Source organism: Borostomias antarcticus (assembly GCF_949987555.1).
Source record: "Borostomias antarcticus genome assembly, chromosome: 19".
In the NCBI taxonomy this organism is placed as follows: domain Eukaryota; kingdom Metazoa; phylum Chordata; class Actinopteri; order Stomiiformes; family Stomiidae; genus Borostomias; species Borostomias antarcticus.
The window spans coordinates 20,444,180-20,456,589 of record NC_140252.1 but is presented as its reverse complement, the minus strand read 5'-3'; the positions used below and the strand labels follow the sequence as shown (position 1 = coordinate 20,456,589).

The 12,410-nt window shown below is 49.6% G+C and overlaps 1 protein-coding gene across 1 annotated transcript in view; it reads right to left on the bottom strand.

Moving 5' to 3' along the window:
* LOC311322072 (CLIP-associating protein 1-B-like) overlaps positions 1-10,663 on the bottom strand; it is a gene marked incomplete at its 5' end in the record, with an annotated part of 27,795 nt that extends 17,132 nt beyond the window's left edge. Inside the window, 8 exon segments of the mRNA XM_084454082.1 lie at positions 4,129-4,199; positions 4,763-4,860; positions 6,055-6,130; positions 6,660-6,751; positions 6,840-6,943; positions 7,292-7,370; positions 10,468-10,506; positions 10,508-10,663. Coding sequence (XP_084310208.1) covers positions 4,129-4,199; positions 4,763-4,860; positions 6,055-6,130; positions 6,660-6,751; positions 6,840-6,943; positions 7,292-7,370; positions 10,468-10,506; positions 10,508-10,663 — 715 coding nt within the window.
* Positions 10,664-12,410: the final 1,747 nt, after the last annotated feature.

The following is a 12,410-nucleotide window of genomic DNA, read 5'->3' as shown; positions in this document are numbered from 1 at the left end:
GGGGGTCTACACCCAGACCAGTCTCTGAGTGGGGGGGGCGTCTCTAGACCAGGGGGGGTCTACACCCAGACCAGCCTCTGAGTGGGGGAGCGTCTCTAGACCAGGGGGGTCTACACCCAGACCAGCCTCTGAGTGGGGGAGCGTCTCTAGACCAGGGGGGTCTACACCCAGACCAGCCTCTGAGTGGGGGAGCGTCTCTAGACCAGGGGGGGTCTGTCAGACCAGCCTCTGAGTGGGGGGAGCGTCTCTAGACCAGGGGGGGTCTACACCCAGACCAGCCTCTGAGTGGGGGAGCGTCTCTAGACCAGGGGGGTCTACACCCAGACCAGCCTCTGAGTGGGGGAGCGTCTCTAGACCAGGGGGGTCTACACCCAGACCAGCCTCTGAGTGGGGGAGCGTCTCTAGACCAGGGGGGTCTACACCCAGACCAGCCTCTGAGTGGGGGAGCGTCTCTAGACCAGGGGGGGTCTACACCCAGACCAGCCTCTGAGTGGGGGAGCGTCTCTAGACCAGGGGGGTCTACACCCAGACCAGCCTCTGAGTGGGGGAGAGTCTCTAGACCAGGGGGGGTCTACACCCAGACCAGACAGGCCTCGCTAGCCGGTCCGGTCACCACGCCTCCGCACCATCCTCCCTCTTAAGCACCTGTTGTATTTTTAGTTTGCTATTCCTGCACTCTGCCTTCAGCGCTAGTATACGCTGCTAGTCACTCGTTTTAGAACGGAGATGCGCTTGTGAGTTCTGGACAAGTAGTACGGACTTTTCATACGTTAAAGGCAACTACTCCAAGTCGCTTGAGCTAAATGACTGACGTAACGTACAGACCTGCCAACTCTGGAGTAGTGAAAAAGGTGACGACATACAAAACTTAAACCCTCTAGATTCACTGAAACTACCGTGGTTAACATAAAAAAGGTGACTGTAGCCAAAAGGTGACAAGTTTGCAGGTCTAAATGTAACCGTTATCAAAAATAATCATATTTCTAAATAGGTCACTCTTTTTGGGGGCAGCGAAGCAAGACTGCCGAACGCTAGCGACCGTCGGGACAGAAGCTAGTTCCTTTCCTGCCCTGTACTAAACAACCCCCAGATAAACAGCAGCACTGAGACTAGCACTGGCCTGATGCACCAGGGTCGCCCCCGACCTCTACAACACACACATTAACCTGAGGGTCGGACTCTAGGCTGTCCTTCCATCTCCCGACAACAGATTACAAGAAAGCACACGGAGCAGCAGACGCCCTGCGTTTAAAGCATGGCTACTAGTCGGTTCTCTCTTCCAGAGAAGAGCTTGTTGTTTACCTGTGAAGGCTGGTCTCCTCTCTATAACGGGAGGCCGTTCCCGGGAGCGCCAGGCCCTACTGCTCGCTGGTCCGTGCATGCGTGTGCAGGAGACCCAGAGAACAGTTCTGACCCTCCTCCTGTGGTCATGGCCGGACCGCTGGGTCCACGCACCAAAACAAACCCAGAGAGAGGGAGGGAGGGAGAGAGAGAGAGAGGGAGGGAGAGAGAGAGAGGGAGAGGGGGAGCGCAAGAGAGAGAGAGGGAGAGAGAGAGAGAGAGAGAGAGAGGGAGAGAGGGAGGGAGGGAGCTGACGGCAAGCTGCGACTATGTCTGCTTGTCGTCCCCACTGTTGTTCTGCACACTACCTCCTCCTCCTCCTCCTCTCCTCCTCCCCCCCTCCCTCTCTCCCTCCCTCCCTCCCTCCCTCCCTCCCTCCCCTCCCTCTCTCCTGGTCTTGTGACTGCATGGATGACAGAGCGCCACCCTCCTCTCCAAAACAGAGACTGCAGAGCCTTTTCCTGCCCCCACCTCTCTCTGTCCTCTCTGTCTCTCTCTCCCTCCCTCTCCTTCTCTCTCCCTCCCTCTCCTTCTCTCTCCTTCTCTCTCCCTCTCTCTCTCCCTTCTCTCCCTCTCTCTCTGTCCCTCTCTCTCTCTCTCTGTCCCTCTCTCTCTCTCTCTGTCTCTCTCTCTCTCTCTCTGTCTCTCTCTCTCTCTCTGTCTCTCTCTCTGTCCTCTCTGTCTCTCCCTCCCTCTCTCCCTCCCTCTCCATCTCTCCCCTCTCTCTAACTGTCCCTCTCCTCACTCTCTCTTCCCCTCTGTCCCTCTCTCCCTCCCTCTCTCTGTCCCTCTCTTCTCTCTCTCTTCCCCTCTCTCTCTCTCTCTGCCATGTTTCCTCACCCCCCCTCCCCCCGCCCCCTCCCCTGTCCCTGTCCCTGCTGTTCAGGTCAGGTCTTTCCGCTCGCCTGGACAGGTGACCCTCATGAGGCTGTGGTCTCGGGGCAGCGGAGCCCCCTGAAGAGGCCGGCGGGTCCGGGGGCCTCGGCCTCGCTTGTGTACGCCTCGTTAAACTCCCTGACACACACAGAGAGAGGGGGGGGGGGGTCGATAACTAGACTTAATAGGCGCTTAGTGAGAGAGGTGCATGATGGGATAGGGCAGGTTGCTATTCTTGCACTTTGACCTCAGCACTAGATTATGCTCTTAGTCACTTGTTCCGGAGAGGAGATGCACTTGTGAGTTCTGGCAAGTAGTAGTACACTGACTTTTCCTACGTTAAATGCAATTATTGTAAGTGGCTTTGGATAAAAGCGTCAGCTAAATGACTGTAATGTAATGTAGGACAGCTAGCTCACTATAAACCACTTTATGACTTCACGTTTTGTCCAGTCAGGGTTCAGGGTCATTTACAACATGGAAAGTGAGCGGTTAACACAGGCGTTCTCTTGAGATGAAAGTTAAGCTGAATAATCGCAGCGACAAGAGGCCTTCCCAGCATGCCCTGGGGGAGGGTAAGCGATACGGCGTCCGCACAAAGACCCAGCTCCGGTATCAGTCAGGCCCGGTTCAGCCTACGGCTTTGGGTCAACCGGGACACGGGTTCAACACGCATGCGTACACGAATCCTCATGTGGTCACACACAGAAACACCCCCCCCACACACCCACACCCACACACACACACACACACACAAATCCTGCAATTAGCGACAGCAGGCTTAAAGATGGAGGGGGCCCCCGTGTTAACCCTGTGATGACGGGCGGCCCCCTGTGTGAAGTATTTACCCCCCTCAGTGACTTTGGCTGAGGGGTTGTTTTGTATTGAGGAGAGGAACAGGCTGACAAACCTTCGGAGGGAACAGAACTGTAGATCAGACTCAATCAGGTTTACTGAGTACAACAGCGTACGAGATCCCGGCCAATCACAGTACAGGGTACTCAGTGTGATCAGACCAACTAGCATTAAGTTAGTGCAGCTTTATAGTCACGGCGTGGCCGATTCTATACATAGTTCATTCTTACGCTTTGTAAAGCGCTTTGAGTGTCGCTAAGGTGGAACAGCGCTATATAAGTGCCGTCCATTTACCATTTGACATGTGGACAGGGGGAGGCGGGATTCGAACCGCCAACCCTACGATCTTTGGATAACCCGCTCTACCACTGTGCCACAGCCGTGCACATAGCACGTCCGGCCAGACTAGAATAAGGGCTTGGTGTCACTGTGGGACACAGCTTAACAACCGACAGTAGTACGCTGGAGTGGTACCACACTCGCCTGGTAACCAGGGCCTTCGCTAGTGTAGTACCGGGTTATTTTTATTTATTTAACCTTTATTTAACCAGGTTAAGGTTCCTCACCTGATAACCAGGAGGTACGCTAGTGTAGTACTGGGTTAGGGTTCCTCACCTGATAACCAGGAGGTTCCCTAGTGTAGTACTGGGTTAGGGTTCCTCACCTGATAACCAGGAGGTATGCTAGTGTAGTACTGGGTTAAGGTTCCTCACCTGATAACCAGGAGGTATGCTAGTGTAGTACTGGGTTAGGGTTCCTCACCTGATAACCAGGAGGTTCCCTAGTGTAGTACTGGGTTAGGGTTCCTCACCTGATAACCAGGAGGTACGCTAGTGTAGAACTGGGTTAGGGTTCCTCACCTGATAACCAGGAGGTTCCCTAGTGTAGAACTGGGTTAGGGTTCCTCACCTGATAACCAGGAGGTTCCCTAGTGTAGTACTGGGTTAGGGTTCCTCACCTGATAACCAGGAGGTTCCCTAGTGTAGAACTGGGTTAGGGTTCCTCACCTGATAACCAGGAGGTTCCCTAGTGTAGTACTGGGTTAGGGTTCCTCACCTGATACCGGGGACACCATCATATTCCCTGATCTCTGGACTTCATCAAATTTACTGAAGATGACGTTCAACCTGAAAGTAGGACAACAGGGTAATTTTGAGACAAATTCACCAACATCCATTTAAATTCACACAGACAGCTGTTCACACAGCGAGAACATGAAGAAGGGTCAGGAGAGAGTTATCACCTGATAACAGCCTCACTATGAGACACACAGAGGGAAGAAACCTAACCCTAACCCTAACCCAGACCACATCCAGAAACACTACGATAATAATAACCCTAATACTATCATAATACTATCATAATAATACTATCATAATAATATCATAATACTATCCTAATACTATCATAATAATAACCCTAATACTATCATAATACTATCATAATAGTAACCCTAATACTATCATAATACTATCCTCATACTATCCTAATACTAATCATAATACTATCATAATACTATCATAATAATAACCCTAATACTATCATAATACTATCCTCATACTATCATAATAATAACCCTAATACTATCATAATACTATCATAATAATAACCCTAATACTATCATAATACTATCATAATAATAACCCTAATACTATCATAATACTATCATAATAATAACCCTAACCCGTACCGTGACTGTGGCAGGCCCTTCTTCCCCAGGTCCATCCTCACCCTCTCCCCCACGTGACGGTAGATCTCCACCAGGCTGCTCATGGCCCGGTCCCTCACCTGCAGGACACACACACACACACACACACACACACACACACACACACACGCACGCACACGCACACACACGCACACACACACACACACACACACACACACACACACACACACACACACACACACACACACACTTCAATACTTTATCTGGTTCCACTAATTATATTACATAAGCGGGGAATCAATATATTAGGGCTAAGCAGGCACATGTGTACTAACAGTGTCCAGTACATCTTATATCCCAACTGTAATAACGATGGCAGTTACAATGTGAGCTTAGATGAGGAACGCGTTTATCTCTCCACTCTCGGGCGGCAGCCATAGCCACGTGCACGCACGCACGCACACACACACACACACACACACACACACACACACACACACACACACACACACACACACACACACACACACACACACACACACACACACACACACACACACACACACACACACACACACACTCACACACACACACACACACACACACACACGCCTTCTCTCAACCGTATGCCTGCTAGGTGCCGAATCCTTCGCCAACCCCCGTATCAACGGGATTAAACGTCCCCCGGGTTTGAATGCGTCCCGCAGAGCGACTGAAGGGGTTTGTCTGTGAGTCGGGCGTTAGTGTAACAGAGTGAATGGTGAGTCCTGGTGGAGAGAGTGTATTCTCTGAGGGGGTGATAGTGAGTAGCTGGTGAAACTCACTCCCCTGGTATGAGGGATATGCTAACGACCCGGCCAATAGGGATCTCTCTCTTGGCGTAGTTGTTAACGAGCGCCCTGGACAATCCCAAACATGGGTCGAACAAACGAGAAACCCAACGCAGACGAGAGTACTACTGTTACTCTGGCTCGGCCCCAGCTAGCTGGCTGAGCACCAGGAGACAGCTGGGATGAGCGAGCAGGAAGAGAGCCCCACCATGGACGCACGGTTTCCTGTCCGAGACAGGAAGTGTGGTTCCGCTGGTGACAGAACTAACGTGATAACAGACCCGGAGGAATGAGGAACACATTAAAAAGAACAACAGAGCAGTCGTTTGCTGGTGGCTGATATAATATCATATTATATATATATTTCTATATATTATATATATATATTTCTAATATATATATTAGAAAGCTCAGGACAACAGTGCTGTGACACGCTGGGCTGCAGTGCTGCGTCTCGGCCAGCGGGGGGCGCTGGCGTCGTACCTGGCTGGTTGGGTCTCCTAAGAGGTTACATATGTGGGGGACGATCTTGCTGAGCGTTAGGCCTTGAGCTCCGTATCTGGAATGAGAAAACAGCCGTTAATAAATCAATAAACACACACGCACACACGCACGCACACGCGCACACACGCGCGCGCGCACACACACACACACACACACACACACACACACACACCTAGGGCTGGGTTAAAAAAATCGATTTCAAATCAAATCAAGTGATTCAGATCAAAGGATTCAGAATCGATTCATGAATCCCAAAATCGATCTTTTATTTAATGAATGAATGAATAAATGAAGGAATGAATAGTTCATTCATTCATTCAATGATTCATTCATTCATTTTTGGAAATCAGTATCGATACCCAGCCCTAGTATTGATGTGTTGCATAACTTGGCAGTCATGTAATTAAGGTTACAGCTAAAGAAAAAAAAGGATTTAGTAACACTAACCGAATCAATATTGAATTGAATCGTGATAATCGATTCTGAACCTTGTGAATCGGAATCGAATCGATTCTTGAAATCCGACTTCGATACCCAGCCCTACGCACAACAGTATTCTATGAGCTACTTTTGCCTCAACTTACACATTCAAGGTGGCGATGAGGCACAGACACACCCCCTCTCTGGTCCGGTTGTTCTTGTGCTTGAACCCCGACAGCATCTTGTCCCAGACGTACTGCGGAGGAAGAGACACGCGTCTCAGAGTCAGACGGCTGTGGAGAGACAGCGGGTTGATCTCAGGCGCTGACCGGCGGGGTTCATACCTGGGGGCTCGCCGCCTGGTCCATGATCTTCAGCAGGAGAGCCTGGTCCTGGTCGCGCACCTGGTCCTTGGCGTCGCCTAGCCGGTCTATCAAGCTGGGCAGGACTGAGACGGACGGTAGAGGACAGGACAGTAGAGGACAGGCCATTTCATTTCAAACCTTTATTTATACTCGTAAAGCACTGAGGTTTCCCTCATTTACAGTGACGAGTTCACACAGAGACACAAATAACAGAACAAATACAATATGCAATAATAATAATAATAATAATAATAATTAAAAACAGTTACAGGTCGAAGTACAAATGCCAAGAGCCATGGATTTAAACCCTGTGACTGAAGGAAGCACCTCAAGTCTGTAGAGTATTCCAGGTATAAGAACAAGGATACCTCAGCTCAAACATGTCTGTCACACACAGCAGCAGGTTAATGAAGTTAAATCCAGTCACTCACCAACGCCAATCTGAGTCCTGAAGCGTTCCTGTAATCGCGTCACTAAAGATGACAGGATGTCCATTCCCAGCAACGCCACCTGAGCACACAGATACAGAGAAAATGATTACAAATTATTTAATGAATAAGTATTTAAATTATGTAATGTTTAATAGAATAATAATGAGGCGAAAATGTAAAAAAACAGGCCCAGTTTTCATCACTGAAGGATTAACAGCGAAACCTGGGATGAGATTCAAGGCACATCAGCTGCAGAGCCGTCTTTTTGAATACAAGCTGCAAAGGATTGTGGGTAATATGATCAAAGTCAGTGTTTTTCATTCACACGTCGTCGTAGAGTGGAGATCAAGCACTCTAAACGCCCAAAACGCTTCCAGATTAGCCCAACTGACGAGACTGGGAAAGTTATGTGACACTTAGAAAAAAACACAACCGTGACGGAGAATACAATGACATCCCGTATAGAGGCTGTCTGGCCCCTCCCCCTCCCCGACCTTCCTGGTCATGGGGTGGTACGGGACACTCAATGACCGACTCGTGAGAGCGTCCCTGCTGACACCATATCAACACATACGCATCACCCGAGTCTCGTACTCAGGCTATGGTGCAATTTTTGGAAACCCTATACTATAAAAGGGTATAAGAAGTAATAATGAATTAAAAATCTAAGTGCCACTGGCGCCATCTACTGGCTGAAAGAGGAGGTGCCACCAAATCGGGCCTATTTGAAGCTGTGATGTTATTTTTCCTTTCAAATTCAACAGATCGAGATGTCTGGACCGCTGGACGGGACACAATCAAGCTCAGCGTCTTCCTCCTTGGTCTCCTCCTCATCCTCATCGTGATTAAAGGGAATGAGAACTCCTTCTCTCCCTCTTAAAGGGAATGAGAAGTCTTTCTCTCCCTCTCTCACACAAACACAAATAAAAACACCCAGACAGAAAGGTATACAGGCTGGTCTACATTATAACCCCCACCCCCCCCCAGACCTGGTTGCCTGACAACAGCTCAGGAGAGGAGGAGCTGGAGGAGGTGCCCCCTCCCTCCCTGCTCCTCTCCTCTCTCTGTCCTGCGGTGTTTAACTGGACCTGTCAGCCTCCCTCTCCTCACCAACACCTCAGCAGGCCGGCTGACCGCTGCAGCTTTCACCAGCAGACCTCGCCTCTCTTCTCCTCTCTTCTCTTTTCTTCTCCTCTCTTCTCCACTCCTCTCCTCTCTCCTCTCCTCTCTCCCCCACTCCTCTCTTCTCCCCTCCACTCCTATAATCTTCTCTCCCCTCCTCTCCTCCTCTCTTCTCCACTCCTCTCTTCTCCCCTCCAATCCTATAATCTTCTCTCCCCTCCTCTCCTCCTCTCCCATCACCTCCCCTCTCCCCTCATCTGCTCTCCTCCTCTCCTCTCCCCTCATCTGCTCTCCTCCCCTCCTCTCCTCTCCTCTCCTCTCCTCCTCTCTCCTCCTCTCCTCTCCTCGTTATCCACACTTGACCTGAGCCTGCTGGTGGTGGCAGGCAGTGGGCTGGTCCTGTATGAAAACACATCCTCTCCTGGAGTCTGTGGGTGAGAGGGGGGGGGGGGGGTCCTGGTAAATTAAGACCGCCACTGTCGCCATGGGAGCCCCGTCCCCATTACGGCTCATGGTAATGGTTCTGATTGGCTACATTTCCAGGGCAGCGTGGAGCACCGCACTCTGATTGGCTGTGAGATGTGAGCTGTTAGATGTGAGCTGTTATCAGAGTAGTGGAAGATGGCTCCATCATCATCATCATCATCATCATCATCATACACACCATCACTATGAGTGTATGTGCACTCGGGAGCTCACTCTGCCTCATGCAATGGACTAGTGAGTGCAGAAGCTGGACACAGCGTGATTTCTTACAGCGAGACGGTCAGTTTTATGCTATGGAGCAGTATATATCAACCGTGTCATTTTTATAAGTGAGCCATTGTTCTCTGCAGTAAAAAACACTCACATGCAAGACTGTAGGCAAGTCACATAGGGCTACACACAGGGCTAATCACATAGGGCTACACACAGGGCTAATCACATAGGGCTACTAACGCTAACACATTCATAAATTCACTCTCAGTCTATTCATTATATAAGAGGATTTCTTGCAAGCTAAGCCACGGTTTGTCCAAAGATCTGCAGCCGTGCTTGACTGGACATGCATGAGCTCCCCACAGCTCATGGCCTCAGGTGAGGTATTAGCTTGTCCCGTGGTGCCAGCACCCCCCCCCCCCCCCCACACACACACACACACACACACACAAACCCAACTGTCACAATCCACCAATGACTAGGCTACATGTGACTGAGGAGAAGAGACAGACAGCAACACACAAAGGATTCATGATGTCGACAACCTTCTCTTTCCTGAAGTGCTCCATCCTTCTCTGTCAGAAGAATTTACACGCCACACACTCCCTCTGCTCCCGCGGCCATGAGCGCTGCACGCCACGTATTCATAACAACAATAAATAAAGTATCTTTCCATCTATCTATCTAGAGATGGTACTGGGGCTAACGGCTACAGATGGGGGCAGATAGTGGGCGTGTTCAGGGTGTAACTAGGGGCAATACCCTGCCAAAACCCTGGTGAGATCAGACTAACGGGTTTGGAAAGACCTCTCAGTCTCTGTACTAACACCTCACAATAGCTAGGCTACTTTAAAGATGTGTACTGCTACTGGCTATTAGCAAAGCCAAAAACCTGTCAAGCAACATAACTAACACCCAGCTCAGTGGCCTTGTGGTTAGAGTGTCCGCCCTGACACTGGGAGGTTGTGAGTTCGATCGCCGGCAGAGACTATAAAAATGGTACCCGATGCCTCCCTGCCACTCAGCATCAAGGGTTGGATTGGGGGTGAGTCCCTGTGACATAGCAGCGTCATGTCCAGGGGGTGGACTTGTACATCAAGCTGCCTCACGCTAAGGAATCAGGAGATAGGCTCCTGCCCTATGGGCCACTAGGCCAGAGAAACATTGGTTCTCAAAAGGCTTACTTACCGACTGCTACCAGCTATTTGAACTGTCAACAACCTGTCACACAACATTTGTAGACCTGGATCGGCTTATTTCTAACCGTTAATCATCACTCACACACACAAAAAGAGCTGTTCTCCCTGTAATACTCCTTGCAACCCCCCCCCCCCCCCTACCATCTCTCTCCTTACTTTGAAGTTGCTGGAGTTGACCCACGAGGTCGCCACCCCCCTCCACCATCCGGTCCAGCGCGGTCATGTCCTGCTCCAGGTCCTCCGACCTCTCCGGGTCCAGGATGTAGTCGATGAGCTCCTGGCCCACCTGCAGCCTCCGACCCAGGTCCTTCTGGACCACCTGGTCCACGCAGTACTCCATGTTCAGCTCCATGTACGCCTCCGGCGACACAAAGACGGCGGTGACGGCACACAGACTGAACACCTCAAGGGCTGTTTCTATTCCAAAGTTGTTTGTTTGTTTGTGTGCTTGTTTGGAGGCACAGGGTTAAGGTCACTGGACGCTGACCCCAGCTGGGAGCTGAGCAGGGACACGCCGTAGGATGTAGGGTTAAGGTCACTGGACGCTGACCCCAGCAGGGACACGCCGTGATGTTCAGACAGAGACCGGCCGTGGATGCGACAACACCAGCGGCATAAACAGATGAGGACTGTTGGAAGGAGAGAACCTCATTCTCCAGTAGTTGGTGGATGTAGTGTTGCAAACCCTGAGTTCATGGGGTAGAGAAGTGTCCTAGGCAAGGCAAGGCAAGGCAAGTTTATTTATAGAGCACATTTCAGCCACAGGGCAATTCAAGGTGCTTTACATGAGACATTAAAAGCATTAAAACAAAAAGCAAGACATTAAAGAAAAGACATTAAAATAAAGGTTAGTGAAACAGTGAGTGTATGGTCTGGTCTACCTAGTTAGAAAGCAGCTTCAACCCAAGCTTGATACTGACTACAGTCCACTAGCTCACTAGCTATCTCAATACATGTATGAGTTAGTAGGCAGGTAACTTTATATAGTAATCAAGCCAGGCCTACATGCATAGCTAGTGAGCTAGATCAACAACTCAGTCAATGGCACTGATTTGATAGAAATAGATCAAAACGAATGAATAGTTCAGCTTAACTTAGTGACATACAGCAATAGTGGGTTTAGATAGCTAAGGTTAGTGTTTAGTTAGTTTAGTTAGTAGCTAGTGCTAGCTAGTTAGCTAACCAGAGAGTACTAGCTAGCTAGCCATGCTAGTGTTTGAGCTAACGTTAGCATGCTAGCCTAATACAATATGACTAGGAATGAACTTATTTCACAATCTTTATCTGGCTCTGATATTTGTGATTAATAATTACCTTTTGAATAGCAAGGTTGGTCCCAGACACGGTGGTGGTTAGCCTAGCACACTAGGTAGCACACTAGCACACTAGCTCACTAGCACACTAGCTAGCTGCTTCGAGTCGTTTGGAAAAGTCGAGGCGCTCACATAGAGGGTCACATTGATTAGGTGTTTCGGGGCTTCCGGCGGTGCCCCGGGGAGGGGGGCGGGGTTAGCGGTTAGATTTACACAAGTCAGCGACATCCGGGGTTTTTATCATTGATACATGTATCTTTACTGAAGATCAATATGTTTAGAAGGTAATCAAGCAAAGAAACAATCATGTTAAAGGTGAGAATGGGCTGTGCTTTTCACTAGGATACTAGACCCTCACTCGGGGGGAGATCAACCTAAACGAATGGACTTGGAAAAATAATGAGCTATCGAGCTACAGTTCAGGACATATGCATTTAATGAGATTTTTTTTAATTAAACTGATTTATGACTTAAACGGATTAATTGGTCTGAAAATACACGGAATGTTTTCAACCCTATCCTCACAATGTGTCCATCATGTAATCATCCCATGGGTTTGGGCACATTTGCGCCATCTGCTGTCCGTGGGAGCGCAGTGCACTACGCACACAGCGACATCAAACTCAGTCTGCATCCATAAGGAATGGGATACATTTGTTGTTTTCACAAAAAAAATCTACTTTCATCGCTTCATAGGGGGAGCAAAGCGACTTTGGCAGTTAAACATGAATATCAAGTAGCCTAAGGGTCTGTGTATAGGCCTACCCTCCTAAGCCTGTTGGGGGT